At 49.6% G+C, this 27,288-nt stretch overlaps 12 protein-coding genes across 12 annotated transcripts; 6 read left to right on the top strand and 6 right to left on the bottom strand.

Moving 5' to 3' along the window:
* Positions 1-152: 152 nt before the first annotated feature.
* BJY04DRAFT_233215 (alkene reductase) lies at positions 153-1,387 on the bottom strand. The gene has a single exon (XM_073719917.1). The coding sequence runs from the start codon at positions 1,283-1,285 to the stop codon at positions 188-190; it is 1,098 nt and encodes a 365-aa protein (XP_073564684.1). The 5' UTR covers positions 1,286-1,387; the 3' UTR covers positions 153-187.
* A 211-nt stretch (positions 1,388-1,598) lies between these two features.
* BJY04DRAFT_172941 (glutathione S-transferase family protein) lies at positions 1,599-2,524 on the top strand. Its single transcript, XM_073709269.1, has one exon. The coding sequence runs from the start codon at positions 1,739-1,741 to the stop codon at positions 2,411-2,413; it is 675 nt and encodes a 224-aa protein (XP_073564683.1). The 5' UTR covers positions 1,599-1,738; the 3' UTR covers positions 2,414-2,524.
* Position 2,525: 1 nt separating this feature from the next.
* BJY04DRAFT_172942 (uncharacterized protein) lies at positions 2,526-3,993 on the top strand. Its single transcript, XM_073709270.1, has one exon. The coding sequence runs from the start codon at positions 3,139-3,141 to the stop codon at positions 3,691-3,693; it is 555 nt and encodes a 184-aa protein (XP_073564682.1). The 5' UTR covers positions 2,526-3,138; the 3' UTR covers positions 3,694-3,993.
* Positions 3,994-4,194: 201 nt separating this feature from the next.
* On the bottom strand, positions 4,195-5,352 carry BJY04DRAFT_224563 (uncharacterized protein; the record flags this gene model as incomplete). The annotated part of the gene is made up of 4 exons (XM_073718008.1): positions 4,195-4,292; positions 4,370-4,726; positions 4,808-4,910; positions 4,972-5,352. The coding sequence occupies 4 exons, from the start codon at positions 5,350-5,352 to the stop codon at positions 4,195-4,197; spliced, it is 939 nt and encodes a 312-aa protein (XP_073564681.1).
* A 1,979-nt stretch (positions 5,353-7,331) lies between these two features.
* Positions 7,332-9,390, top strand: BJY04DRAFT_233211 (cytochrome P450; the record flags this gene model as incomplete). Its single annotated transcript, XM_073719916.1, has 5 exons — positions 7,332-7,820; positions 7,870-8,735; positions 8,799-8,909; positions 8,966-9,129; positions 9,216-9,390. Exons 1-5 carry the CDS (start codon positions 7,616-7,618, stop codon positions 9,388-9,390), a joined length of 1,521 nt encoding a protein of 506 aa, XP_073564680.1. The 5' UTR covers positions 7,332-7,615.
* A 2,000-nt stretch (positions 9,391-11,390) lies between these two features.
* On the bottom strand, positions 11,391-12,327 carry BJY04DRAFT_202954 (Hsp20/alpha crystallin family protein). The gene has a single exon (XM_073713287.1). It carries the CDS (start codon positions 12,216-12,218, stop codon positions 11,634-11,636), a length of 585 nt encoding a protein of 194 aa, XP_073564679.1. The 5' UTR covers positions 12,219-12,327; the 3' UTR covers positions 11,391-11,633.
* A 1,444-nt stretch (positions 12,328-13,771) lies between these two features.
* BJY04DRAFT_224559 (uncharacterized protein) lies at positions 13,772-14,233 on the top strand (the record flags this gene model as incomplete). The annotated part of the gene is made up of 1 exon (XM_073718007.1): positions 13,772-14,233. One exon carries the CDS (start codon positions 13,772-13,774, stop codon positions 14,231-14,233), a length of 462 nt encoding a protein of 153 aa, XP_073564678.1.
* A 2,021-nt stretch (positions 14,234-16,254) lies between these two features.
* BJY04DRAFT_224558 (putative GPI anchored protein) lies at positions 16,255-16,866 on the bottom strand (the record flags this gene model as incomplete). The annotated part of the gene is made up of 1 exon (XM_073718006.1): positions 16,255-16,866. The coding sequence occupies one exon, from the start codon at positions 16,864-16,866 to the stop codon at positions 16,255-16,257; it is 612 nt and encodes a 203-aa protein (XP_073564677.1).
* A 445-nt stretch (positions 16,867-17,311) lies between these two features.
* On the bottom strand, positions 17,312-20,304 carry BJY04DRAFT_172671 (anoctamin family protein). The gene is made up of 4 exons (XM_073709268.1): positions 19,978-20,304; positions 19,777-19,930; positions 19,437-19,731; positions 17,312-19,392 (listed from the first exon to the last, which is right to left on the bottom strand). The coding sequence occupies exons 1-4, from the start codon at positions 20,069-20,071 to the stop codon at positions 17,758-17,760; spliced, it is 2,178 nt and encodes a 725-aa protein (XP_073564676.1). The 5' UTR covers positions 20,072-20,304; the 3' UTR covers positions 17,312-17,757.
* An 863-nt stretch (positions 20,305-21,167) lies between these two features.
* Positions 21,168-21,441, top strand: BJY04DRAFT_224556 (uncharacterized protein; the record flags this gene model as incomplete). Its single annotated transcript, XM_073718005.1, has 2 exons — positions 21,168-21,307; positions 21,381-21,441. The coding sequence occupies 2 exons, from the start codon at positions 21,168-21,170 to the stop codon at positions 21,439-21,441; spliced, it is 201 nt and encodes a 66-aa protein (XP_073564675.1).
* An 82-nt stretch (positions 21,442-21,523) lies between these two features.
* Positions 21,524-22,888, bottom strand: BJY04DRAFT_172668 (uncharacterized protein). Its single transcript, XM_073709267.1, has one exon. The coding sequence runs from the start codon at positions 22,790-22,792 to the stop codon at positions 21,806-21,808; it is 987 nt and encodes a 328-aa protein (XP_073564674.1). The 5' UTR covers positions 22,793-22,888; the 3' UTR covers positions 21,524-21,805.
* Positions 22,889-23,064: 176 nt separating this feature from the next.
* BJY04DRAFT_202946 (uncharacterized protein) lies at positions 23,065-26,508 on the top strand. Its single transcript, XM_073713286.1, has 10 exons — positions 23,065-23,164; positions 23,218-23,634; positions 23,682-23,744; positions 23,921-24,280; positions 24,330-24,594; positions 24,650-24,861; positions 24,912-25,165; positions 25,237-25,549; positions 25,608-25,795; positions 25,887-26,508. The coding sequence occupies exons 2-10, from the start codon at positions 23,497-23,499 to the stop codon at positions 26,056-26,058; spliced, it is 1,965 nt and encodes a 654-aa protein (XP_073564673.1). The 5' UTR covers positions 23,065-23,164; positions 23,218-23,496; the 3' UTR covers positions 26,059-26,508.
* The last annotated feature ends 780 nt before the right edge of the window (positions 26,509-27,288 follow it).

The following is a 27,288-nucleotide window of genomic DNA, read 5'->3' as shown; positions in this document are numbered from 1 at the left end:
GGTTGATGATTTAAGGCAGTAGTAAGGCGTATCAATCTGGGATAGTGCGTGTCTGATCACTCCGCTACACTAATTCCTGATTGTGGTGTTTTCTAATCTCTATGAATTTGTATCTAAATACTAAAAGATAGATCATTTCAAATGACCAAGCTCAAAGGGAGTAGCCCTTCGCCCCCCTATTCTCAATTTACGCATCCACATCAGCGGTAGGGTAATCGATATACCCCCGCCGGAGCTCAGGAGCGTAGAATGTCTCAGAGTCATAAGCATTTACCTTCGCCCCGCGCTTGAATCTAGCGACAAGATCCGGCGTCGACAGAAACCCGCGACCAACTGCAACCACCGTGTCAAAGGCCGCATACTTCGTATCCACGGCCTCCCTAGCCGAGACCGCATCGTAGCCCCCGGCAACCACCACAGGAGTTTTGCCATCCCACTCCTTCAGAAGAAACTCAATCGAATCATGTCGATCAACATCATACCAGTTATCCACGCAGGCCTCGATGATATGCAGGTACGCAAGATCGAGGCCCTTCAACCTCCGTACCAGGTCCAGAAACTGCTCCACAGGCTGCACAGGCTTAACGCCCATGTAAGTGCTAAAGGGGCTGATACGAAATCCCACCCGGTCAACGCCCACAGCCTCAACAACAGCCCTTGCGACCTCAAAGCCAAATCGTGACCGGTTCGCGACAGATCCACCCCACCGGTCAGAGCGGTGGTTCATAGATTCCTGGAGAAACTCATCAACAAGATATCCGTTCCCACTGTGGATTTCCACCCCATCGAACCCAGCGACGATGGCATTCTTTGCCGCTTGCGCAAAATCTCGAATGCATTCCTGGATCTCCTCCTCGGACATCGCTTTCGGCGGCCCCGCGTCCTGGATCGGGATTGCACTGTCCTCCTGCCTCAAGGGGACAGCGCTGGGCGCCAATTGCGGAAAGCCCTTGTCGGCTGTCCGGCCGGCCCCGTTCAACTGGAGGAAAATGTAGCATCCCTTTGCATGCACGGCATCTGTGACCTTTCTCCACGCGTCGATGTGCGCTTGCGTGTAGATACCCGTGTTGTTTGGGTACCCCACGTGCGTCTCGGAGACGCCGGTGTTTTCTGTGATCAGAAGGGTTCCTGGTGTGTGGGAGCGTTGGGCATAGTACTCTGTCATGTAGGGGAGCGGCGTGTGGGCTGTGTCGGCGCGGAAGCGGGTCATCGGGGCCATGGCAATTCGGTGTCGGAGCTGGAGCTGACCCAGCTTGAGAGGTTGGAAGAGCTTTGTGTCGGACATGGTGATGGGAAAGAGCTTTGTAGATGGTGAGGGTGAAGTACGTGTGGTATAGAAACGGCGGTTAAAGATGATGAAGATTAAGGACGTGTAGTTTCGAGTTCACTAAGTGAGGCTTATATAGCTTTCCTCATCGCAGCTCCCATGGAAATCTTACATAGTTGTACACTGCTCGGTGCATCATCCAATATCATTATTAATTCCTTGTTGGGGTCGGTAGCCGCTTTCAGTGGGATATATTGGAGTAAAGGCTCCGTTGGAGACAATATTACAAATCATCTATGTCATTCTGACGGTGGAGTAGAAGTACATGTTTCCTGCCTAAGATCTTTATTTTGAACCCAATAAGCCTGCTAAAATCTACCTGGGCCAACAGTGCTATTTATTTCGTTCTTTAACCCCTCCTCGATCCATCCACAGCCAAATCCATCTCAACAGGATCGACCAGCAGCAACGATGACCGGCATCAAACCTCTAACCCTCCACGCCCACTCCACAGGGCCTAATCCCTACAAAGTCGCCATCGTCCTCGAGTTTCTCAACCTCCCTTACACGGTCAAACTCTGGACTTTCGGCTCAGACGAGCACGGCGTCAAGGGCCCCAAATTCCTCGCAATAAACCCAAACGGGCGCGTCCCGGCTCTAGAGGACCCGAACACCTCGATTACCAGCTGGGAGAGCATGGCATGCATCAACTACCTTCTGCGAGTCTACGACAAAGACAGGAAGCTCAGCGCGCGGCCCGAGCAGGGCGAAAGGGGTCAAGTGGAGATCGACACATGGGTGAGCTTCCTTGTGAGTACAATGGGCCCAATGATTGGGCAGTGCAATTGGTTCCGGCACTACAACGAGGTGAAGAACGAGGACGCGTATAAACGGTATGAGGCGCAGGCCTATAGGTGCTTTGGGGTGTTGGAGGGCCAAATCAAAAGTCATGACGGCCCGTGGATTGTTGAGGGCAATGAGCCCAGTGTTGTCGATCTACACTTTGAACCATGGGTGAGGCAGTACGAGTTTGCGGGGCTGGACTTGAAGGACTATCCCGGCGTCAAGGAGTGGCTGGGGAGAATTCAGGCAAGACCGGAGCTTGTGAGGGGCTATGAGAAGGTGAAGGCTGGCGAAGAACAGTAGGAAGGTTCAAATCTCTAGGGATATCTCATAGATGACATAGTAACTTCAGCCTCTTGACTTTTATCTACACCTAGCCAATAGTTAACCGTACTAGGACGGCTATTACTATAACAAAACCTGCAGACATAGCCAAACTATCCTATAATCATATCCTCCATGGTAGGTATACGCACCGTGATAGTAGTAACTACGAAAGACAAAAGTGCATAAAGTAGGTACTCACTAGTCATAACCCTGATTTCTTAATCCTTAACCTACATCATATTCGTACAATAGGTCTCAAAGCTGGGAAAGAGAATTACCCTCCAAGGACTCGTGCGTTGGAGAAACTCGCGGGCGGATAGCTGACGACCATCAGATCATGACCCTCTTCTCGCCCATTTGGTGTGGCCCTCTCAGGTGATATTTCGTGGTTATTTGGGGTATGGTCCGTTGTAGGAAATTTGGAGAAGAGGAAATTGGAGAAGGGCTGGAAGCGTGTGGAGACGTGGAGTACCTAGAGTGACATCTTCGACTCAATTCCGATGCCAACAACCATGGAACGGCAGTCACGACGATCAAATCTACTCGGAACTACGCCATAGCAGCCCAACTACACCCCCCTGCGTCAACGCCACGTCGCTTGTTCTGCTATCGGTATCTATATAGAACTAGAGAACCGTCCCAACCTCACAAAGACTAGCAATCTCCAAGCCAACCCTTGTCCATACCTACATCCCCCAATTATGGCATCGAACAAACCGCCAAGTCGCATCCTCGGAGGCCTCAACGAAGTCTGCATCGTAACACCCAATCTCTACAAAACACTCGATAATCTCGGGCGCCTCGGCCTCGGCCCATTCCGCGTCTTCAGATTTAACTCCACCACAGTCCCCAAACAGCAACTCCGCGACAAAGAAGGATCCGATCTCTTTGAAGTTCTCGCTGCCTTTTCCCAGCCCCCTGATGACCAGGGACCAGTCATGGAAATTATGCAGCCTGTCAAAGGCCAGTCCATTATGCAAGACTACTTGGACACGCATAACAACCAGGAGGGAGTCCAGCATCTTGCCTTTAGAATGCATGACCTGCCGATGGCGGAGCGAAAGAGGGTTATGAAGGACCAGGGGTTTGAGCCCGTGATGCAAGGATGGTGGAAGGGGAAGAAGGGGGAAGCAAATTTTGTGTACTTTGACACCGTCGACAAGGGACTTGCGACGTGTTTTGAGACAATTGAGTTCTCGGAGGATTGGGAGGAGCCTGAATGCGAATACTATCCGAGGTCACCAGTCAACAGTTAAGCGGCATGTTGCTTGTGAATATGCAATCTCGTGTTATGCAGGGATCGAGGCCAGTGGAAGAGGTCATGTCGACAGTCATAGAATAAAGAGCCTACACCTGTACAATATCGCGAGCATCAGTGGTTCTTGGACCGGGAGTTGGGTGGTCTGCCTATATAGCATAACTTAGACCAGCTTGAAATTGATAGTAGTGGAAGGAACGATGTGTATTCTCCGCTAAAACTAGTCAGAATCCTGTTTGCTATTATAGCACAGTGGTGCACCACAGAAAACCACTTCGCTTACGCATAGATTGGCTGCAATGTCCTGATAGATACGGCATGTGAGGATTGTCATTAGAGCAATAGGGGCAGCTGGTCACAAGCTGGATAAAAGCTTACTGATTACGCCCTTTCCGACCTTCTTCGTTACTCCCCCCTACCTCCCGCTCTTCAACGGCCATTCATTCTTGTGCGACAGTATGTAGACCAAGTACAAGGTCTATTCGTCAGCTAGAGCAATTCACTTCTGAGTAACAACAATCAACGAAACTTCCAAGCTCTCCCTCGGCTTGACATCCTCCCCGGCACGCGTATTCAAGAACGACGAATGGACCATATCTATACCGAATTATGTCTAGTTAGTCCCTCCGACAATCCCATAAGACCGCTTTCCAGAAGGCGCAAGCATAACATACAAGGAACACTCCCTCCCTCACCACCATGCTCCACAGCCTCCGAGTCATAGTTCACAAACACCAACATCTCTTCTGGACTCTGTCCACTAATCCAATACCACTTCTGTGAGGGGTCATACTGCAGATAGTATATCTCGCCGGCATATTCTCTGGACGCTCGATCCGCGCGTATGAGGTCTGGTTTGTGGATGGAGGCGTAGTCGCACATTGCGAGAGGCTGTGCGTCGGCTGTATGGAGGAGAGATCGCCAGCAGTTGAGGATGCGGACTCGGTAGGTTTCTCCGTCTGAGTATTTCTTGTATTCAGACGGGGTGAGGTGGCGGCGGAGGCGAGCTGGGCCGGATGTTTCGGTTAGGTCTGGCGAAGGATGTAGGATTTGGTTAATGACGGGACGTTATACAGCGATTCACGATAGGGGCAGGGGCAGATATGAGTTACCGGTGTGCGGCACAACAACAGGCTGTTGTGGGTTCTCAAATGAGCCGCCGTCTCTGGATACTTGCATGGTTTCTTTGGATTGCTCTCGCGTTGTCTTGCGATACTGGAGATAGTTCATTATCAGCAGGCTGCCGACATTGCTTCTGGATATCTGCGGTGAATACACGGTAGTTATAACACAGCACCTCTTCTGCAGCCAGATGGCTCTTGATAAATGCTCGAACCTGTTCAAGATGAGCATACACCTGCTCATCAGTGGGCCGGTAAAGACCGGATCTGAGACTATTCAACGGCGGATGCTTGAGCAAAACAAACCCATCCTGGTCAAGATTGAGCTGATCCTCCTGACCACGAAGATCCTGAATTTCGATATGATCATGCGTAGTGTAGTGGATGTTTGTTCGGGAACTCTCTTCGCTGACACTTAAAGGGCCTGAGAAGTAGTACGGTTTTTCGCTGTGATATAGGTCAATTTTGCTCAGGTGGTCAAAGGAACATTTGAAGGTTGGGCAGTTCTCGCCCAGTAAAAAAAGGTGAGAGGACATGGTGCTGTTTAGAGCTAGGTGGATTGGTCAATTTGACTGGCTCCGTTGGTCTTCTTATATTTCGACTTTGACTTCGATGTTATATACATAACATACCAGAAGAGCTACATGAGTAGACTCGATCTTAGTTTAGTGACACGATATCGCTTAGAGGTAGATATGGGCAGATAGGATGCGGCAGTTATATGAGTGATTTTCCTCTGCTATACATTCCTCGAGTACGATGGAACGTTACTGACACAATATCACCCGGAGGTGGTAGTGGTAGAGGGATTACGAGCGTTATATGAGTGATATAATACCGCCACATATCTCTTGAGTGCGATTGAGCCTCGTCCGATGGATCCGTGTCAGACAGTTTACGCAACTACTGAACACAAGGAATAAGCACGGATACAGTTCCCGGACATCGGCTTAAACTAAGCAGACCATTCCGATTAGCCTCACCCAGGGCATTCGAACGTTGCTATATAAGACTGCCCCATAGACAGTCGAACCCAGACACCTGAACGTTGCATCATTTCTTCCTTCAGTCGTGAGCGCTCAGTATACCTTGATTTACACTCAGTTTCCAGGCCGCATGTTGAAGCATTCTCAAATCACTACTCTCTGACTACACCGCACCAATGCAGGTTGTCATCACCCCAAAGCCCCAGCCCTGGAAGGCATTTCTAAGCACTGGGGAGACCGAAAATGGAAAGAATGTTATGACCGAAGGCATTCGTATTCTCTACCATGCTGATTATTCCCCTATGGGAGGTTAACGCGAGTATGGTAGTCCCTTTGCTCAGAACAGTATACACTCTGAGACTGAAAGCTGACTATAAACAGAAACCTGGTTGGCGGCCGGCGTTTTACTAAGAATGAATATATGCGAGGGAATGTTGTTTAAGATCCTCTGTTTCGCAGAGACGTAGCTGGCGAGACTGTCTGTTCTCTTGTGGGGTTCAACCAATATTTCTGTATTGATACCAGCATTATGTTACAAATAATGGACGTATCCCTTTTGATATTGACAGACCTGACCGTGTCCTAGAAAGAAGTTAAGGAGAGTGTTCATCTCTAGTCCCCTACCCTCCACAGAAACGTATACCAACATGGGATTGCTGCTCATCTGCTGAGACCAACGCCTGTGACCAAGTGTAAGCAGCCGTCAGCAAAATGCAGTGTATAGCCCGAGATTGAAGCTGACATCTTCTCGTCGTTATAAAGTGTACCTGGTTATAAGATGAAGGATATTCAAAAGTGCTATTAGAGCTTGTTATGAGAGCATGACTTGGCCATTACCTCAAGGATTTAAGGATGATTTTCAGCTCGTTCTGTTCAATCATATTAAAGTTAGGTTGTACAGGGTATGTCCCGGCCATAATTTAAAATTTAAGCTGATCTCACGGTATTCGCTCGGTAAAAATCGATACATCTGTGGCTGATTCGCAACAGTGAAAAGGGCACGTCTGAATATTGATCATGGGATTCATTTGCCTCCAGATAAGAGCACTTACCTTTAACCGTGATTTGTCAAAGCTCTTAAAGAGCTTTCATGGAAAGGCTGTGGCAGGAGGGGAGTTAGAAGCTGACCCTTGGACACTTGAGCTCAAGAGCTAATGTTACACAAGTGAGACAACGTTTGCTCTACCTCACTAGTTATCATGAAAGCTATTGGACATGTGCTGGCCTCTCGATGATATCCACGTCAGGCGCCGCGGGGTCATGCATGGACCCTTCATCTATCTCCGCGCAGTGCGTATGAAAAGGGTCAAGCAGCAGGACCTACTGAGCAAATACCCTGGTAGACCTCCAGATAGATGGTACTCAGTTTCGACCTCGCGGCTCCCATGTAACCGTTAGATAGAGCCAGCTCCTAAGGGAGGCAAGAGCCCTTCTATCACGTAGCAAAGTGTCACGGCGAAGGATAAAACCAAGAAGGTTCCCAAGACCCCGCACATCGACCCCAGAAGAGATATGTAACCTCTGCTTATCCACCTGAGATGACACCTCTAAAGCAACTGCATGACTTCTGACACTGAGGGAAATTCACTGCTGGAACCATCCGATTCCATGCAATGTTTTGAATCGGATACTTGTCTGTGACGGTATAATGGGCCACTATAATGCATCCTGTCCACAATGGAGGGCTCTCAGTCATAGCCTTGCCCGGAAGTTCCATGCTTGGTCAAATAGAAGCTACCACGCCAGTGGAAGATTTTAGCTCACAATCTCACCATTGTCTCCAAATACTGACGTCCCTGACCAGAAGTTCAAGATGGAAACTCCCTTCCCCTGGCTTCTCTTCTCTGGAACGGTGATTTTTCTGATAACCAGGGCAATCTACCGAGTATGCCTCCACCCCTTGAGCAAAATACCAGGCCCAAAGCTAGCAGCAACCAGCTACTTGTACGAATTCTACTACGACATATGTATCGGCGGACGCTTTCTGTTTGAAATCGAGAACATGCACCGCCAGTACGGTAGGGTTTACCCTCTTAACTCTTCACATGAGACCTCTAATACCGGTAGGCCCAATCGTGCGCATTAATCCTCATGAGATCTCAATCAGTGATCCCTCGTTCTACGACGAGATCTATGCGCCATCTAGCCGGCGCCGCGATCGGGACCCTAAGTGGGTTCCTGGACTCTCTCTTCCAACCTCAATGATAGCAACTGTGAACCACGACCTCCACCGGTCCCGACGCGCCATACCCAGCAATTTCTTCTCAAAGCGATCGGTTATCGATCTAACACCGATGATCGAGGAGCGCATTAGAGCACTGATCCAGATATTCGAGGACTTCCGCCAGTCGCAACGCCCAGTGCAACTTGACAACGCATTTGCCGCCCTTACTGCTGATATCATTACCTACTATAGCTACGGCAAGCTGTGGGGGTTCGTCGAAGACGCCGACTTTCGCAGTGATGTTCGGCGCTCGGTGAGTGAAACCAGTCGGTTCTGTCATGTCAACAGGTTGTTCCCATTTATTCCGCCTTTGATTCGCCTATCTCCGAAATGGTTGAAGCGGCGCATATTGTCAGGCAAGAGCAGCTTGATAGACTTTCAGGAATCAGTCTTTGAAGCGGGCGCGCAGTCGACAGAGCCTAGTGGCACTGAAAAGTCTGAGCTTACCCAGGCTGGTCGCACAATATTCCATAAGCTGAATGACCCTACTCTGCCTGCAGCCGAGCGAAGCAAGCAGCGGCTGGAAGAAGAGAGTTTGTTCCTGCTGGGCGCGGGGACGGAGACTACAGGGAGCACCTTGACGGTGGCGGCCTACTATGTCTACCAAGATCCAGTTATGCTTGGTCGCCTCCGCGCAGAGCTGAAGCCGGTCCTGCCGAGATTGTCATCTTCATGTGCTTGGTCAGAGCTCGAGCAGCTTCCTTACCTGGTCAGTTCTCCACCAAGCTGCTATTATGCCCCGGTCCGCTACTGACGGCTCTACCTATAACAGACCGCAGTCCTCAACGAATCCCTCCGTGTCACAACACCGATCCTGTCTCGCACTCCCCGAGTAGCTCCTGATGAGACACTGATCTACAAGGGATACACCATCCCACCATGCGTACGTTTACGTATCCACCATGAGCGGGTAGCCTCTATTGACCTTTATGAATACAGACCTCCATGAGCACCTCCAGCTATTTTGTACACCGTAACCCCCTCGTCTTCCCCGATCCCGACAAATTCGATCCCAACCGCTGGATACACTCCGAAGGTAGCGAGAAACTCGATCGCCACTTGACCGCGTTCGGGAGAGGAAGTGGAATGTGCCTAGGCATCAAGTTTGTCTCCCCTAGTTCGTTCGCCGGTCTTCATCCCGCAAGGCTCTTTCTAGTCACTCTGGGCTAACTACTGCTGGCGCATCTAGTCTGGCGTACGCTGAGCTATACATGGCCCTCGCCTATATCTTTCGCTTTGTCGACTTGGAAATATGCAATACTGGGCCTAGGGATATGGATGTCACGCGCGAATATATTATTGGTATCACGGAGCACGGTGAGCGGCGTGCTTTTGCGAAGGTTATAAGGATACTAGAGGAGTAATGTTCGGACTTATGTATGTGGTGGAGGTGATACTATGTTTCCCGTGGTAGAAGGGTAGCATGGCGGTTGTTTCATCTATGGTTGGCCTACAACGTTATTGGCCTATACGGAGAAACAGCACATAATAACTGGAGGCCGCACAACTCGCATCCTGTCGTAGTAGGGTATCCGCTGATCGTGATCGCTGACTTTTGGACCCCTTTATCTAACAATAGGGTACTACTGCTACCAAGGGGGTTATGAAAAACTAATATCAATGCATAGTTCAACGGCTGCTCTCCACGCTTATTCTTGGAAAGCAACGCCCTGCCAGTACGTATTAAGCGCAATCAAAATTCTCGGCCAACATACAGCCTCGCCGCGCTAGGAGATGCCAGATAGTACCTGAGCACTCCGAGCAAACTAAACGATCATCACCCCTAGCAGGTATAGCAAGGCCAGAAATTCTCTATATACGCATCCCAACGCGGCATCGTCCAGCAGCCATTGTACCCCCTCACAGCACCCACGTAATTGTTCCAACAATCGCGCCCTTGAGGACCATAGAAGTTTACCTGGTGGTCACCTTCGCCGACAATAAAGGCAGACCTTGCCTGCCAGTTCGAAAAGTTGTAGCAGAGGCCGTTTTGAGGGTTTTGAACCTGCCGATCAAAGGAGGCCTGGACGCAGCCGGTTTCCAAGTAGGAGTTGATGTATTGGATGCTGGCTCGTTTGTTCAGATCGCCGGTATTGATGCTGGTGCGGCTGGAGGAGCTGCGGGACTGGAGGCTCCAGTAAGTCTTGTTTGAGGCCTCAACTAGATGCGCCGAGCTGGTGCCGTAGTCGTTTGTGAGGAGGTAGGAGGGGTCGCTGAGGAGGTCGGGGTGATCGAAGTACCAGAGGTAGGAGGGGTACAGAATGCGTTCTTCGTCGGTTGGGCGGTATAATTCCAGCTGGGCTTGTATGTTAGCGCCGCGTTTATTCTATTTGAGGTGTCAAGGGGAGGCGGGGAGAGCAACAATCTCAGGGTCGTATTCATTTGTTGGCGATTGGAGGGAAGACACCTCGGCCGGAACAGAGAGTGCTACACAAGTAGAGACTGCGCACAAGCCAGCGCCTAGAAGCGTGATTCTCAGAAGGAACTCCATGGCGGCTTCAAAGTGATAGTAGTTAAGAATCTTGTCGCAGGGCTGCTGGTCTGATCCCTTGTTGAAAATGTGAGGGAAACTCGAGGAACCAAGTGCCTTTTAAGATTGTTCAATCCCCGACTGACCAGTATCGGGATTTGGTATTTTGCTTGCATTCTCCTCTACTTCTCTTGGTACATCACGCCTCTTCTTCCTCATACAGCTTTGAGATTGAGGTTCAAATACGCCAAGTCTCGTCTCGGCCATACAAGAGACGTTCCTGATGTTCTTAAAGGGGGCGGAGATATCTCTAAGAATGTATCTCTGCAGGGTATATTACCGGACCCTAATTGATAGGGTGTGGTAGGCGCTACTGATGAGGCTATGAGTAAGGATACATACAAACCCCGAAGTGCTCTGATCCGGGGTTTGCCATAAGGCCTTGGCAGTCGAATCACAGCGGGAGCCTCGTGGGATTGCAAACATGCCCAGGTTGGAATTGCCTCCCAAGCTGCATTCTAGGACATTATTCCAGCCTTTAGATAGCTTGGTAATATGCTGATTCATTCTTCGTTCAGTCCTGGACAGCATTTTGATTTGTTGGAGAACCCAAAGACAGCGACCTTCATGATACAGCAATATATCCTATGCTGCCTGGTGATATCCGATATATGCTACATATCTGTAAGGTCAGAGTAGTTACGGTAAGCGCACCTGCAACCTGACCTGCTTGAATTATGTCCACACGCTTAGGGACTAGTATGAAAGAGTCCAATTTCCTTCATACGCGCAACGGGGCCCTTGCATAGGATAGTCATGCGTCGATAGCAGGCGAGTTCCACTTCTTCTATCTTTTTCCTACTAATGTACGAGATCTTTACAAGTAGGCGGCAGTAGCGAAGTCATTAGTTCTTATTAAGTATCGAATTCTCATGGGATAAATACAGAATTCAACTGAAGCAAAAAGACAATAAAGCAGTGTAGTGTCCCAAAGCAATCAATCAAACCTAGCAAGTCGAAAAAAAAAAAAGAAAGCTCTCATACACCCGCTAACCCAAAACTCATCCGTACACCATTCGTTCAATTCGTATCGTTATGGTCCTTTGAGGACAGCAGCTGCGCCCCTCAAGAAGTCGATTACTGAATCGTAATCTTCCTCGAAACCGGCGCCGCAGCCTTGGGCACGACAAGCGAAAGAATGCCATCCTTCAAACTAGCCCGGACACCATCCTGGTCCACACGAGCCGGGAAGGTGAACGTGCGCTGGAACTCGCCGATAGAGCGTTCGCTCGCCCAGTAGCGAGGCTTGTTGTTGTTGTTCTTGGAAACTTGCTTTTCGGCGGCTTTGGATTCGGTGACCTCGGTGCTGCTTCCTCCAGCCTGACTCTGGGCTTGAGCATCTTGCTGCTGATTCTCGGTAGTAGCGGAATCGTCAGTGCCGGAGCTGTACTGGTACTGGCGCTCAGAACGGCCCTTGATGACTAGGGTCTGTGGGTCGGTGAATTGAATGTCGATGTCCTTTTGGGCGATGCCGGGGAGTTCACCGTCTAGGTGGTAGGCATCGTTGGACTCGCGGACATCGAAGCTAGGAGTGAAGGTGCGAACTGTGGGCTTGCTCCGGCGCTGGCCATTGCGGGAGCGGTGGGTGTCGTAGTCGTCCAGGAGAGTGAAGAGGGGAGACCAGTCGTCGCTAGGGAAGGGGAAGGTTTGGAAGAGAGACATTGTGATTGAGTTGGTTTATTCGAGAGATGATTTATTCGAAGAGGTTGTATTGGAAGATGGTGGATTGCTTGAGAGCTTGTTTGGTAGATGAGTTGTTCTTGTTTGCGATGTGATGATGGACAGACGAGGCCTCAAGGGCTCCTATATACCTCGCGTAAGATATTCTCGATACTACTAGATTACCAGCTGCTGTATCAGCCAGAAAATGGTGGAGGATTCCAGATGGATGATAATATGCGCTCGTATGCTCGAGTGCTTTCTCGCGCTTTCGATCATGTCACATGACCGTCCAATTTATCAGCCAATCATCGCTTAGCTTTAGTATACAGCTGGCTACAAGCTGGAGAAAACAGGGCTTCCTGGCTAATTAGCTGTGTTTGGGCTATAATTAACTATCTTGATGGATTATTCGTGAGTTTCTTATGTACTAGAGTTGTCGTCCGGGTTCCAGGACGTACGCGCACTGGATAAGCTAGAAAGTCGCGTAGTGCGCTGGAACAACTACCTAAGTGCATTCATCATTACAGATCAAGGGTCGAAATACTGTAGGGATCGTATAGATATCCATCTTTGATATGCCCAATGCAAGTTATTATTGGGAATTGTCTTGGAGAACAAAATCCATGACCGCTGGTGTTCCAGCAGACTTCAGCTGTACAATCGCAGCGGCGGACAAGTATATAAACTGCCTTAGGAGTGGCATCTGTTTTATATCGATTGATATTTTATGGGCGGTGCCATGTGCTGCTTATCCCTTACAGAGGTCCAATATTTTGTGATTACAATATTTGATTAGTATGCTCCGCTAGCACCCCTAGTCTCTGTATAAGATCGACATGTTTGCGCTAGCGTCCGCAGTCTAAACGGCCCCCTAGCTTGGCTTTGTGTTTACTTTGGCCATCTAGCCTATCAGTACTCACCATCCAAGCTCAAAGGCCGGCGTGTGGTTCCTGGCTACCTCAGATCAAGTTTCCACCGGGTCCAGGGAGTGCGGCGGAGCTGTGAGATCGACATATTGTCTTGCCGACGGCAAATGAGCGCGTAGCTGCGGCCACAGGAGAATGGAAAAAAGTGCTAGACATCTCTCTAATTGCTCTAAGCCAAGCTTTGTAAGCTTGCTAATCACTCCACTTTCCAGGTTGTACGTCGAGTAGTGTTGAGGGATTCTGCTACATGCTTAGCGATGCAGTAGGGAAGTCATAATCCTATACACCCAAGCCCATGTGGACCAGATATCTGTTCTGATGTCACTGGTGAAAGCGCTCCTAGATTAGCAGGGAAGTTGACCCCTTCCAGGGTTTTGGCATCTCCAATTGCTCAAGCCGCACACTTGATAGCCATGATAGACTGCTACTGTGAGGTATAAATACCAGTGTGTCTCGCAACCAAGTTCAGCAGCAACCACAAACAGGCATCAAATCTATTTCACAGGGCTACAGTACATCAACGCCAATAACTGTGCCTAACAAAAGGTGGGTGCTCGCATTCCTGCTCACACAATCCCATCCTCTATGCCATGCCATGGTACACTGACACCTTCTAGGAATTCAAAAATGTTCACCAAGCTCTCAGCCCTCGCTCTACTCGCATCCACACAGCTCGCACTCGCCGACCCCATCCTCCGAATCGGCTACTTCACCGGCCTCGCACCCAGCCTCCCCGGGCCCGAACCAACAATAGCATGTGCCTTCTTCGCACGGCTCGACGATAGCGGCAGCAGCGCAACACCAACCTATATCTCGAACGGTGGCGAAGAGCCTACAGACGACTGTCCCTTTTGGGAGAACGCTCTGTTCTGCGACAGATGGGGGTGTCCATTCGAGATGACATTCGCCGATGTTATTGATGTTGTTGTCCAGTCGGACAAACATGACGATGGTTCGCTCTCGGTTACCGCTACGGGGTTAGGTGGTGGGAGCAAGACAGTCTCTTGTCCTAAGGACGTGCAGACGATCATCGAGACGGATTTTGGGACTACGTATCAGACTTGGTCGTGTGATTTTACGGGACTCTAAGTTGTGGGTGCTGAAAGTCGCTACTGCGTCAGGGCGTAGCTATTGAGGTGGGTAGTCCATACACCATTATAGGAACTTCTGGATCTACCTCTAGAGGCCGGGTGAGTGTGACAAGTACCTTGGATGTATGCCGATTTGCATTACTTCTATATCAGGGCGTTTCAACAGCCAAACACAGCCGGGCGAGTAAAGGAATGGCTCTCAACAGCTTTGCCATGGTTTATTCTGTCCTTTTTGAAGATTATATTTCCGATCAGTTCCTCCTCAAGTAGTAGTTATGTTCATGCAATTCTGTCAAGATTGTAGTACGCCATTTGACAGTGGAAAACTGGCGCTATTCAGTGTCGAGCTAAACAAGGCTCCGATAGACTGAAATGCGGAGGTTAGGCTCGATGATAGTTCGGTTTTAGTAACTATCGATTTTTTGATTCATGCTTACGAATGACCGTAGAGTGACATGGTAAAGGTAGTTATCAGGCATAGTAAGCGTGATATAGATGAGATAAAAGCAGAGTGGGATTTTTCAAGAAGATCCTCGATATAGTCAGCTATGGGTATTAGAATATACCTTCAACAACTCCCCTCTCCCTCAAGCTGAACCCGTTGGGAGACGCAGTGCAAAGCATTGATAAGGAGGTGGCTTCATGGCATTATGTCGAGGAGAATCAAACACTTACACACTAAACTTGCCACCAAGCTTGATTTCAAGCATATGCTAGTGTCTCTCATTGCCACTTTTCTTTAACTCCTGCTTGTCTATCGCCATGGCAGATACGGCTTGTCGAACACAATCACAGAGTATTCGCGAGGCGGTTTACCTAGCAGTGGTAACTTGTCAACAGGGAGCTACAGCGTAATAAAAATACTCAAAGTCTCAAACAATCATTCATACTGAAAGTTAGTTAGATAGATGGAGTCCGCTCTACGATTCAGCTACAACAAAGCAAAACAACTCGAACAGGGAGTATCCTTGTGAAATGCATCGATATAGTAAACCCCGCACAACGAACCGATTGGTTCCTTATTCTAGAATTCTAACAGACCAGTCATTATACAGCTTACTCTATGAATCGAGGATATCCAAATTGATCAAATAATTAGAACAAGAAAGCCTTTCCTCAATCTATTGAGGCTGACATGGCCCTTCCTGCTGTTGACAAGCAATGACTTGCGGAAATATATATAACCCCGCTACTCCGGCATTTAACTGTTGAGCCATCTGCCACCCACACACCGACTCTCCTGAGATCCAGAGAACGGGTTATTCTCTGTACTACGGTCATTTTCCAAGATATTTCTGCGTTCTGAGGCGAAACACCCAAGGTCTCATTCCATGATCTGTAGCGTCGCATTTTTGGTCCAGCGTAGCCTCCAGTACAGCACAGCACATCGGAAACCCGTTCCGAGTCCTCAATAATTTCTGGAACGCCACCTGCCTCACCAGTTTCCCTCTGCAAACTCAAGCCAAACAATCACTGGTCGCGGTCGCGTGAAGACCAAACAAGCCTGTACCATGGTACCATGGTTTCTCTTGGATGTGTGTCCTGCGGAATTTGGATTTCTTTCAGCCATCTCAACAGTCCTGAGTCGACACAGAAAGTACGGAGAAACCTGGATTGCCAAGACCAATGGCGTCACGGCAATCATATCCGGAAATTCCCCCATGCGGTAATTCGCCCTTCGGTCCGCGGTTCGATCCTTTGTCTTCAGCTGATGTTGGCTTGGAGGCTTGGAGGCTGGAGCTAGCCTGGAGCTCAGCTGTTGACTAGTGCTTACGGAGTTTCACACAGAATGAAGGAATGAAGGATGGTTGAGCGAGAGATCCAACACTGCAGGTTGAATACTTTCATCAATTGTAAATTGTAAGATGTAAAAAAAGAGAGTCTTTAGGCATGCATATACATCCAGTCCATTATGTACCGTTCCTTCCTATCCCATCCATCAAACAGCAGTGTAGCAACAACAGCAAGAAAGGTATAGTTATAGTTACTCAAAACAAATCAAGCCACAAATCACCCCGCTTACAGAGCAGCAACAACACCCATCACGCCCATGATACCGGCGACACCCATGAACGGCGTCGCGTAGGCAGCCATGTCGTCGGAGTCGGTCTCCTCGGCGTTCTCATCGTCGCTGTTGTCATCCGATGGCTCGGGAGTGGTGGTAGTCTCGACCTCGGTGGTGGTCGTTGTCTCCTGGCCGTCCTCACCGGTTGTGGTGGTCTCAATGGCCGTGGTGGTGGTGACAGGGGTGGAGGTCTCGTCGTCGTCGAGGGCGGAGGTGATGCTCTCAAAGGCGGAGGACCACTCGTCGGAGCGGGTGGAGAAGGCGCTCTCGCCCTCGGAGTAGATGGAGGACCAGGCGGACTCGACGTCGGAGGCCTCGCCGGTGGCCCAGGTTGAGGCGTCGGAGGCGACGGACTCAACCCATGAGGAGATGTCGGTGGGGAGGGAGCCGATGGAGTCGGTGATGGAGTCGAAGATGGTCTCAGCGGCGGTGGGGATGTCACCGATGGAGTCGGAGATGTCGTTGATGATGTCGCCAATGTTGTCGCCGATGGAATCGTCGTTGTTGTTGTCCTGGGCGAGGCCGAGGGTGGCGAGGAGGAGAGGAGCGGTGAGGATGTACTTCATTATGGCGGTTGTTTGTGTGTTTGTTTGTTTGTTTGGGAATGTCAAAGAGGATTGATTGTGTGTGGTAGGTCTGGACTGATAAAGACAGGCAGAGAGGAGGAAAAGGGGGAGATTTATAAGTGATAAGGGGCACCGCCACGGCAGTCTAAGCCCTGTTCCCCAAGTTCCCAACAGTGTTTCCAGTGTTTCCACTTTCCACTGAAATGGCGCAGGGCTTGATGTGGAGAAGGGGAAATTGCAGCGTCAGCCCAGCGCAGACCGCCGATCGTCTAATTTTAGCGAATGATGATTCCCTTTCTACCATCTTCGCTGGAATGACGTTGCGCCACTGCTGAATGTGAAAATGATGTATTATGGCATAATAAGAGAGCAATCTAGTTGGATATTAGCTCATTGGCAGCGCCTTAGCATCTACACTACAGACACTATCCCAACCGAGGTCGCCACTCTATTCGTGAACCATGGATTAAGGCATGCATTGTGCGACTAGTCAGCACTATGCGCTGCATAACAAAATGTGGTTGCCTGGAATGATCTCACTGCAGCTGCTGTGCACCATCCACCAACTCTTGTTTCTCTTGTTTCTCTTGTGTCCAGGCTGATCCTTTTCATTTACAGTCCAGAATACCTCCACTCGCCAAGAGGCCGAGCATGGGAGATCAGGAATCTCGCCGCGAAGCAGCAGGCTGACAACCACACGAACCCCAAATCTGATACATCCTACGGCAAATGACGCGGCCTGCACTCAGCCTTCTTTGTTGGATTATTGTTGGCGGCCAGCCCTACAAATCATCACTGGATCAATCTGGTGGACCTCTCATTCATGATTTGCTAACTGCATCTGGACTGTTGCTGCGCCGAGCCTGCTGCACCTTGGTAACTGCTTGACCGTCACAGCTCTTTTTCGTCCTTTTGCGTGGCCGACTTGCCCAATGCCTTAATGATACGCACCCCGTCATCCAGTGCCGCCCCAGACCAGAAGCGGCGCTCCGAGTCCAGCGTTGCTTCATGAAGCACATCGTCGGATTGCGGGGAAGGCGGATCGGTGGCGCTAGTGTAAACACTGACTCGATCGCGGAATCGCACCCGAAGCTTACCTCGCGGCGGACTGCCTCCAGTCGCCGACGCCTGCAGATATCCCTTGCGGACCGCATAGCGTGTGGCCTCTTCGCGCCGCAGCGTGCTGCTCAGGATCTTGCTCAGCCCCGTGCTGACCGCAAATCGCATCCCGAGGAACGCCCATTCGGCGAGAAGGATTGTCAACAAAAACGACGACAGGTGGATCTCGGCCATCCCGCCGCGATATAAGTAAACAATCGCTGCCGTTGACAACGTGCCCAGCCAGCTCAGCACCTCCAACCCTTGCAGCGAAGGCCCAATCGAGTCCGCACGAATTGGAGGCGGTCGCTGACACTCGAGGCTGAGTTTAAAGAAGTCTCCGCGCAGTTCCAGCCAATTGTTAACCAAGAAGCCGAGAGCCACCAGGGGCCATGATGCTCCAAATAGAGTCAAATATCCAAACTGCACGCACATTTCCAAGGTGTCCTCATGCACGTTGTACTCGTCAGCTTCGGCCTCGTTCCGAACTCGCGTCAGGAAGATACTTTCCTCCCGGTCGTCGAACAACACTTGGTTCGTCGCCTGCGAAACTTGGCGCTTGTGATGAACGGCCTCTTTCTTGCTTCGATAATCGCGCCATTTCTGCCACAGCACTCGCTTCACATACGGAAGAATCACCTCCTCCCCAAAGCTCAACACCTGGCCCGTGAGAGACAAGTAGATCACCTCCTGCTGAAGACGGCTTGGATCGACGTGAAAATCGCGTGGAATGTCCGCAGCTGGATCGCCGCGAAGACGCGCAATGCTGAGGTAAGGCATCAGCCTCGCGCCAAATGGGACGTAGACGAAGGCTGTAAGGATTGTCGGCAAGAATGCGGTGATAAAATGCATCACAAACTGCTTGGCTGTCTGGGCGAGGTCATACTGATCCTGTGTCCGGTAGTTCTCAAACTTTGTGAGCCTGGTCGCAATGTTAGTCAACAGGCTGGTGATGGATGGCAAGCACAGCGAGAAAATGACGGTCGGGAGGAATTCGAGGTAGCCCTTCAGCGAGCCCACGTAGACTTCCGAGATGTAGACTTCAAGAGCAAAGGTGACAACGATGAGACCGCCCAGTGCCAGACTGGCGATCGAGGTAAAGGGGATCAACAGTAGCTGTCGAAGAAATTGGCGGTATGGCGAAAAGACCTGGGAGACCTCTCCAGTAATAGGGTCGCGCACTTCCTTCTCCCACACGTATTGACTGCGCGTGACTTTGAGCGCACCAACGCCGTTTACCTCCCATCGCAGGCTAAGGTCTGTCTCTCGAATCTTCCAGTACTCCACGAACACCATCGCCCACAGACAGTTTCCCACTGCAAAGAGGGTCGAGTATGAGCCGCAGTACCACCAAGTGACGGCACCCCACGCAGCGGGGAATACCAGGAATGACGAGTACGACTGGATAAAGGCGAAGTAGAACGCAACCTATTCGAGTTAATACTGGTCGTTTGTCACCCAGACCAACTCACCTTCTCCCCAAACAGAGCTCTAATCGCATCAAGATCCTCCGCTGTGAGAAGAATCGTGCGGCTCCATTTCTTCAACAATTCCCCGTTGGCAGCTTGATCGTGAAGAGGAAATGCAGACGCGACGTTCTCCCACTTTCCATGCTTAGGGGTGATATGAGCTCCTCCGAGCGACTTCTTCCATGTCACTGCGTGGTAAACCGATCTCAAGGCTTCGGCGGGGGTTTCGGCGTCCGCTATCGTGTCGTGGTCGCCGACGGGAAGTTCGTGGATGATACCGTACAACCAATCCTTGACTCTGTAAAGCTTAGCAGTGGTCAAACGGTCATATTTGCTGTTCTACCTCGATTGATACACTAGGCTTCCCAGGTGCATTCGGGGGACGCGGATGAACACCAACAAGGACGCCCCGTGGCCATGACGGACTTGTGTTTCGAGATTGGCTTCGTGGAGATCGTGGATCAAGGCTTCAAATTCGGAGATTGCTTTTGACGTTTCTGTAGGACTTTCAGCAAAGCCAATTAGGCTAGATTGTAAAACTGACCGATATCGTCGAACTGGTAGTGAACGACCCAATCGACTCCGAAATTCTCCAGCTGGGTCTGGTTGGAAGGCCTGTAGTTTGGTTGGAGACTCATTCGGACATGGACAGTTGATCAGAGACACAAAGGTGAAGCGAAAGTTAGAGAAAGAGAGTTATGAGAGCCGATGGTCCATCCTACAACGGTGGTGTTGACAGATGGTTCAAGAAGGAGCGATCTGGACAATTGAACGAGCAGGTGGGGTGAAGGAACCTCAAATCCAGCGGGGTGGACACTTTAAGGACAACTCTTCATTTATATTATTATTCCCTCTCCTTACTCCAGCGTGCAACATGCCTATTCTTTGCCGGATCAACCGAGGACGGGTTAAGCTTGTCAGCCCTACAGGGCTCGACCAATGTCATGGACTTTCTGTCAGTTGTGGACTCTCGCTTGTACCAAGGAAGCAAACAGAAGATGATTTCTCCAGGTTATTTTGCTGCCTACGGAGCGCCCGGAAGAGCCACTTTACCTATCTCCCCCATTCATAGGATAATGCACCCTTACTCAGAATTTATGTCGTGATGCTATTTTCAGACGGACAAGAAACAAACCTACTCAATTGCTTCAACAAGGCGAAGACATCCCACAGGCTTGAAAAGGGACAACCTCTGAGTTGCGCAGTTTGCATCCCTCTGCAGAATCCTGCTGCCTACGCCTTACCTTGCTTGTCCCCTTTGGGTTGTATACAAGCCTCAATGCAGTGGGCTGTGTGGAGTTGGAGTGGAGTGTGGCGCAAATATTTACCCATTCTAACCAATGACAGCACTACTATTGATCCAATAATGGATCATCCTTACAGGCTGCCAGCATTTGGTATCGTCCTTACCCATCATACAAGCCTTCTGCTCCGGGTATAAGCTCTCGCAATGCACCCTTCTGCAAGACATACGCCTTAATATTGCTCGTGCATTGAAAGCCTCGCTCAAGGGAGCGGACGTGGGCAAAGGACGACCGCAAGCCTTGATTTGGACGAACCGCTCCTGCTACCGTCTATAGCTTCAAACCTACGCCGCTCTCCCCCCCTCAGTATCTCCTCCTTTACCAACCAGGAACAAGAGAATATTTAAATCGTTTCTCAAGCGCCAATAATACCAGCGATCTACATATCAAATACAATCCCCAACCAATGATCCCGACCATCCTCGAAGCCATGGCCCGCCGACTATTCCCTGGCCAGAACCTCGCCTTCGGCTTGAGCCTCTTCCTATTCACATTCATGTTCATTCCAACGCTGGTCGTTCTCCTCGCCGTCGTCGCCTTCTTCCTTTTCGTCTACCCGCGGCTCCAAAAGTCATTAGTATAGCCGATGGTATGTCCGCGCAATCGTCCCGAAAACTGATGATCTGCTGCTAACGGTTGACAGCTTTACACCACACCCATCTTTCGACGTTGTCGAATTCCGCATCCGGTCTAATATGCACTAAACAGCGCCTCTACAAGTGCTCTCTGCGCAAAGCTGCTTGTACCATACTGTACACCATCTACCACCTTAATGACCTGCCTCATCAGGATCGTATCCCTAATGTGATGAGGAGATGTAACATAATTCGAAAGAAACAAATCATTCAAAAGTGTTGGATAGACTGCCATATTGCTGTCAAATAAAGCAGAACTGCCGCACATCAAACGTAACTCTCTCTTCTGTCTAGGCGCATGTTTCCAGAGATTACCAGAAAACAAACAAAAGCTATCCATATCCCAACAGTAGACTCTAGCAAGCACACCCTGATACAGCCTGTAGATCCAGCTACATCGTCACAAGAGACACACTCGAACATGTTTAGATAGCTAGACAATGCTCCCGTGTCTCCTCCTCCCGAGAGACTGTATAGTATAAACCCATTCACCCCCAATTTTAACCAGTAAAACTCCGAATAAAGACCCAGCAACAAGAACAAGAAGCAGCATACAAACAACACTGAAATATCTGCACAAAGATGTCAACACAGCCCACTGACCCCCAACCAGCGACTCGGCCGCAAGTTCCACCTGCATCGCGCTCAACAAGAGAGATACCAGGGCAAAGACAAACAGGATATGGCCGTAGAACCGGTTGAAATAGGCACTGTACTGTGGCCGACCCCATTCGTAGCGAGATCGAGGAAGGAAGAAAATAGAGTAGAGGTTTAGTCGCGTGAGTCTGATCTCGCCGTAGTGGTATCGCGGGGAGACTTCGGGGTCGGTGATAGAGTGGAAAGAGGCAATGAAGGTTGCAAAGTCGGGCCAGGTTATGCTCTGGGGTAGAAGGTGCGATTCCTGAGCGATGTGGAAGTCCGATTCGTGTTTGACTAGGTAGTAATATGTGCGTAGGAGACCTTTTGCCGCTTGGGTTATCTTCTCGCGGTCGTCGTTGAGCAGTGGGGACGATGGTGATGCTAGGAGCTTGTCCCAGTAGGTGAAGGAGAGGAGGTACTTTGGGAGCGGCTTGATATAGACTTGGGAGTGTTTCCAGGTCAGATGCAGGCGTGGGTATTCGGTTACGACGATCTCGCGGCCTTTGACTCGTTGGAAGTGGAGGGGGTTGATGTTTGAGCTTGAGTAGGTTGTCATCATCCATAATCGTGGGGCCATGAGATCTAGCTCTGGGGTGCAAATATCCTCAGTTAAAAAGTGACCAAGATCGTTGCTATCTTCGAAGCATCTGCCTGGATGACCAGGAAGTTTTAATTTCTTAATCTCAATGTGAGTGTCATGCTTGAGGTTGTCTTCGAATTGTCCATCAATATCTGTTAGTAACTGACAATCTTCGGTGAAGGGTACCAATCGTTGCTTCATTTTACTAGGGTGGGCAGTCTCTGGCGTAGCTCGAGGGTGGGCTTGATATCATCATGATTGTCGAAAGGAGTTATGAAAAAAAATTGAGTGTCCAGCTGTCAACGCGCCAAAGGCTGGGGGAATGGGCCTCGACTACGTAGTCAACGGCTATTTGCCAGAACTGACAGGGCTACCCTTGCCTTTCTTGCACGCGCGTCAAGTGCTTCCTATTTGATTGGAAGTATAAGGCAGCCAGGTCTTACGTTCTGGCTGTAGACTTTTCCCACCCCGCTCGGGTGAAAATTTGACATCCTTTTGATATACATTGGGCTCTGCATCCCTCACCAGTTTTCAAAATCACATCAGGAGAAACGTAGATACTGGTAAGATATGGTGAGTGCTGCTGATAGAAACCTAGAAGTGTGTTCATAGACTAAGGCTGACAGGCTCATCTGGCTGTTAAAGATGACGATTTGGGCATCAACATACTACATGACATTTCAGATAAATATGGCCATCAAGAGGGAGATGATGCCATGAGGGTGGATTTTCCATCGACTCAAGAAATAGAGTACAAGATGTACCCTTCTCTAGGCTAAGGGCCCGGAGACTAACGCTGAATTTGTATCGTGGCCATCCATGGCATCGGAGCGCACCCTTTCCACACCTGGTCTCACTGGGATTCCGCGACAAAAGCTGTGCGCAACTGGCTTAAGGATCATGACATGCTCCACACAGACTTCCCGCATGCGAGAATCATGATTTTCGGCTACCGGTCGGACTGGAAGGGACGGCAGGCCAGTGATGTGACATCCGCCGAGGTCGCGAACCGTCTGTTGGATAGCTTACGGAGGGCACGAAAGGTACAAAGATACCAAGAACCAAAGAGACCCAGCTAATGAGCCTCTAGGAATTTCAGCATCGGCCCATAATCTTTGTTGCGCACTGTGTGGGTGGGCTGGTTCTGGCACGGGTAAGTCGTGCTACCGTCCACGTTACTCTTGAGATAGGAGCGACTGTCTCGCCTCGAGAGATGGCAGTGCTCGGAGCTCAATCACCCGGAGTGATCTCAATTGCACCCTTTACCTCTCGAGCATATTTCCTTGCAGTTGGTTTTTGATTTCTCGCTGCTAAGCTCCTGAACGACAGGCCCTTGTCAATGCGTACAATGACGAACTACATTGCAATAGATGGCGTCGAATCTATAGCTCAACATTGGGTATCGTTTTCATGGGCACGCCCTTTCGCGGCGCACACGGTGCGTTGGCAAATGGTGAGATCTTCGCTAGTGCTCAGAAGCAGATGGAAAGGCTCGACGACGAGCATGAGAGACGTGAAGCCCTGGTAACAAAGCGCATTCTCGAGATCCTAGCCCCAGGAAACGAAGGTCTTTTCAGCTTGATGAGTGACTTCATGTCGATCAGAATCGATTTGAGTCCTCAAATGCTATGTTTGTATGAGACTCAGCCTGCGCGTGTGTGGAAGATTATAAACATCAACCGGGATAAGGTGAGTACGCCATGGCTAGAAGTTGTTGTTCCTCTCTGACTTATGGAAGGAAGTGCTTGTCCCTCGAGACTGCGCCACATTGGATCGAGTTGATTCATTGTTGATGGGAACAGACCATTTCAGCCTGAACAAATTCAAAGGGCGAACAGAGGAATATAGGCTTTTGGTGAGCAGGTTGAAGCATTTTGTGTCTGAAGAGTCATACGGCGTATATTATAGCGAGCGGCGCTTCAAGATGATGAGGCTCAACCCGTTATTCGCTAACACTGATCTCGATGTGTATGATCGAATTACGGCGCCCGGTGCCGATCTAGGTAAGCTTTACCAGGGATTTTTGGGTTACGTCAATCAATCCTGAGGTCGATACAGGCTTCAAGTACTATAGCAGATCGGCGAGGACACTGCAAAGTCAGCTCACACTCAAGCGATACAGCCATAGTGACCATTATGGTTCAGACCATCACGCGAGAATGCGATATATGAACGTCCAGATGCAAGTAGAAAGGCAGCAGCCGGTTTATTTTATGGATGCTGTGGGCAGAGTGACGCCATTCCATCTGGAATTTATTCGCTCTCTTGAGGTTTGCAACTTCCCACATCACCGACGAGTGGTAGAGGACTAACCTACCAGGCCTTCATTACTGTACTCAAGGAGAACCTTCGTGATTATGGACCTGCGGCACAAATGATTGAACAGGGAGAATTTGCGTTATTCGATGCTGGGACTGGTCGGGATATTGATCTCACTCGAAAATGGGATACAACCTTCCGCCCAGGACAAGCGATCGCAATGTGTATGGTATTCAGACGAGTTGGAAAGCCTGGCAATTTGTGCCCGTCCTGTAAGACGGACTGTCCTGGCTCTCTTAAAACGCATGTGCAGTGGTAAGTGGCCTAACTCCCTGAGGCGCGCACACATTGTTAGATTGACTCGGGTGTTACTGAACTGAGTTTAGCTTCATTTGTGGAGTAATCTTCCGAACCATGGACTCTACGTTACCGATTGAAAGGGTTAGCTTGACCAGTTTATCGGACAAATATAGCGTAGGCGCCCTTTGGCCCGAGCCTTGGAGTCGAGAGGAGTTCGAGCGGCCGGACTCGCTTGGTACGATCATATATCAGCATGACCAAGGCGTGAACGAAGTTATCTCCCTATTTCGAAATATCAGAATCATGGCTTCACCTGCCATCAAACAGTCTTTAAGAGTGTGGTGTTCAGTTGAAGCCTGGAAAGCTGGCAAAAGGTCAGGCTGGTGTTTTGTTGAGAGTGTAGGCGAAGCTCCGGTTAACACCACCTCTTCGATATAACCGACTAAAGAAGCATTAGGATGATATGATTTCACTAGAAACACAAGAAGTTGAAGGGCTGGTTTTGTTCATGCGCCAGTTATCGCCAAAAGACGACTTTGTCTGGCACTATGATTCTAGCCCGCCTATGTTCTCCTGGAGGGAATACCGGGACCTTGGAAGCTGGCGTTTCAAGTTCAAGTCAAGAGAGGACCTTCAGATTATCTGGTAAGTCAGATAATCGGAGCTGAGATTATCTGAAGCTCTCACCCACTTCCTGCCCATTTTAAGGTACTCAGTGTATTGATGGACTTTCTAGGGATAGTATACGGTGCAGGCCAGACTTGCGGATAGATTCTACGATGCGCAAACACCACGTACCGGTCTTTCCAGATGTTTATGCTGCCCCTTTACACGGAACAGAAGGCGTGAACTGGGCTTTGGATAGTGGAAACGAGGATAGGTGGCTAGGAGGACCATGGCGCTTTTAGCTTCTGCGTGGAGCTCGAAGCTTGGTTTGACTGCGTATATCTTGCTGCAGGTCCAACAGAAATTGCTTACTGGCCCAGTGGATTTGCATCGTTCTTTGACCACTGGGTATGTATCTGTATCTGTGCTATGTGGCCCCTGCTTAATATATGCTGATTTCTGCAATCGGAGACTGCCTATAACCGGACGAATGATCCTTGTCGTCAGAGTTGAGGTTTGGTTGTACATTTGGCCTAGACGGTGTTATCAAAGTAAGCGGGGCCAACAGAGCCCGCGCTGAGTACTGTTAGTTGGCGCCATACGTACTGCTGTCAATAACTATGGCAACGGTTGGCATGCCAGGCCTATTTTTAGAAAGGGGAAATGCAGATGATTTAGATCCGCCAAATGACCACATTTATTGGTTGAATGGATATACTGGCTGTGAATAGGGAGGATAATATGAACAGGCTATTGTGGGGTTACTATAGTCCAACATAACTCTACAACTTCAGAGGGAGGATAGAGAGGGTCAAAAAGGTCTAGGAATCACATTCGAGGACATGATCCAAAACCAATATAGATCCAAGAATTTTCCCGCTATACTACTGGGCTTCTTATTTTCCGGCGGTCCTATCCCTTCTCTTTAATTTACCGTGCGGCTTTCTTTTCTAACTATGTAGTATTGGTTGCTGCTATATTAACCTTTCTTGAGCTCTCCTACTCTCTATCCTTCCAAGAACCATATATCACCCCTCCTGATTTAGATAGTTGAGCAAGTCCGGAGTCCACCCACGTTATCTCCTGGTAGGGTCTTGATTCATGTCTTAGTTCGTTTAACTCCCCGTCAGAGTCCTCCTGGTCCCTGACATCCGAGTCCGGCTTCGCCTGATTCAGAAATGTATATCTAAGATGAACCTGAATTGCTAGCCCCCCCTTTGAGCCCCGTGGGCAAGAAAAAGGCACCAGACTGGGCCCCGGAGTTCCAAGCTAATGTTCAAGTTATACACTGGATCACAATGAGTCTGACTGGTCAGCTGGATCAGAGACCTATACAGTCTACTACGGTTTCAAGATTACGAGAAGAGCATGGCCGCATATTCGTACTTAAATCAATTATGAGACAATGCAACTGGTAGATGAGAATAAGACCAGTTATAGCAGGAAAGGAACGGGGCCTGGAAACCAAGATTCCAGGACAAAACAGAATAAAAGAAAACTCAAGAACTAAACTCAAGAACTAAACTCAAGAA

This window comes from Aspergillus karnatakaensis (assembly GCF_047715665.1).
Source record: "Aspergillus karnatakaensis strain CBS 102800 unplaced genomic scaffold BJY04scaffold_94, whole genome shotgun sequence".
NCBI lineage: Eukaryota > Fungi > Ascomycota > Eurotiomycetes > Eurotiales > Aspergillaceae > Aspergillus > Aspergillus karnatakaensis.
The sequence above is the reverse complement of the archived record's forward strand: the minus strand, read 5'-3'. Positions and strand labels throughout refer to the sequence as shown.

Coding starts and splice junctions, on each gene's coding strand:
- BJY04DRAFT_172942 (XM_073709270.1), top strand. CDS start 3,139: ATGGCATCGAACAAACCGCCAAGTCGCATCCTCGGAGGCCTCAACGAA.
- BJY04DRAFT_172671 (XM_073709268.1), bottom strand. CDS start 20,071: ATGAGTCTCCAACCAAACTACAGGCCTTCCAACCAGACCCAGCTGGAG. Junction 19,732..19,776: donor AGCCTAGTGTATCAATCGAG/GTAGAACAGCAA, acceptor TAAGCTTTACAG/AGTCAAGGATTGGTTGTACG. Junction 19,393..19,436: donor GAGCTCTGTTTGGGGAGAAG/GTGAGTTGGTCT, acceptor TAACTCGAATAG/GTTGCGTTCTACTTCGCCTT.
- BJY04DRAFT_202946 (XM_073713286.1), top strand. CDS start 23,497: ATGCTCCACACAGACTTCCCGCATGCGAGAATCATGATTTTCGGCTAC. Junction 24,281..24,329: donor TAAACATCAACCGGGATAAG/GTGAGTACGCCA, acceptor GACTTATGGAAG/GAAGTGCTTGTCCCTCGAGA. Junction 25,796..25,886: donor GAGGACCTTCAGATTATCTG/GTAAGTCAGATA, acceptor TGGACTTTCTAG/GGATAGTATACGGTGCAGGC.
- BJY04DRAFT_172668 (XM_073709267.1), bottom strand. CDS start 22,792: ATGAAGCAACGATTGGTACCCTTCACCGAAGATTGTCAGTTACTAACA.
- BJY04DRAFT_233215 (XM_073719917.1), bottom strand. CDS start 1,285: ATGTCCGACACAAAGCTCTTCCAACCTCTCAAGCTGGGTCAGCTCCAG.
- BJY04DRAFT_172941 (XM_073709269.1), top strand. CDS start 1,739: ATGACCGGCATCAAACCTCTAACCCTCCACGCCCACTCCACAGGGCCT.
- BJY04DRAFT_202954 (XM_073713287.1), bottom strand. CDS start 12,218: ATGTCTCTCTTCCAAACCTTCCCCTTCCCTAGCGACGACTGGTCTCCC.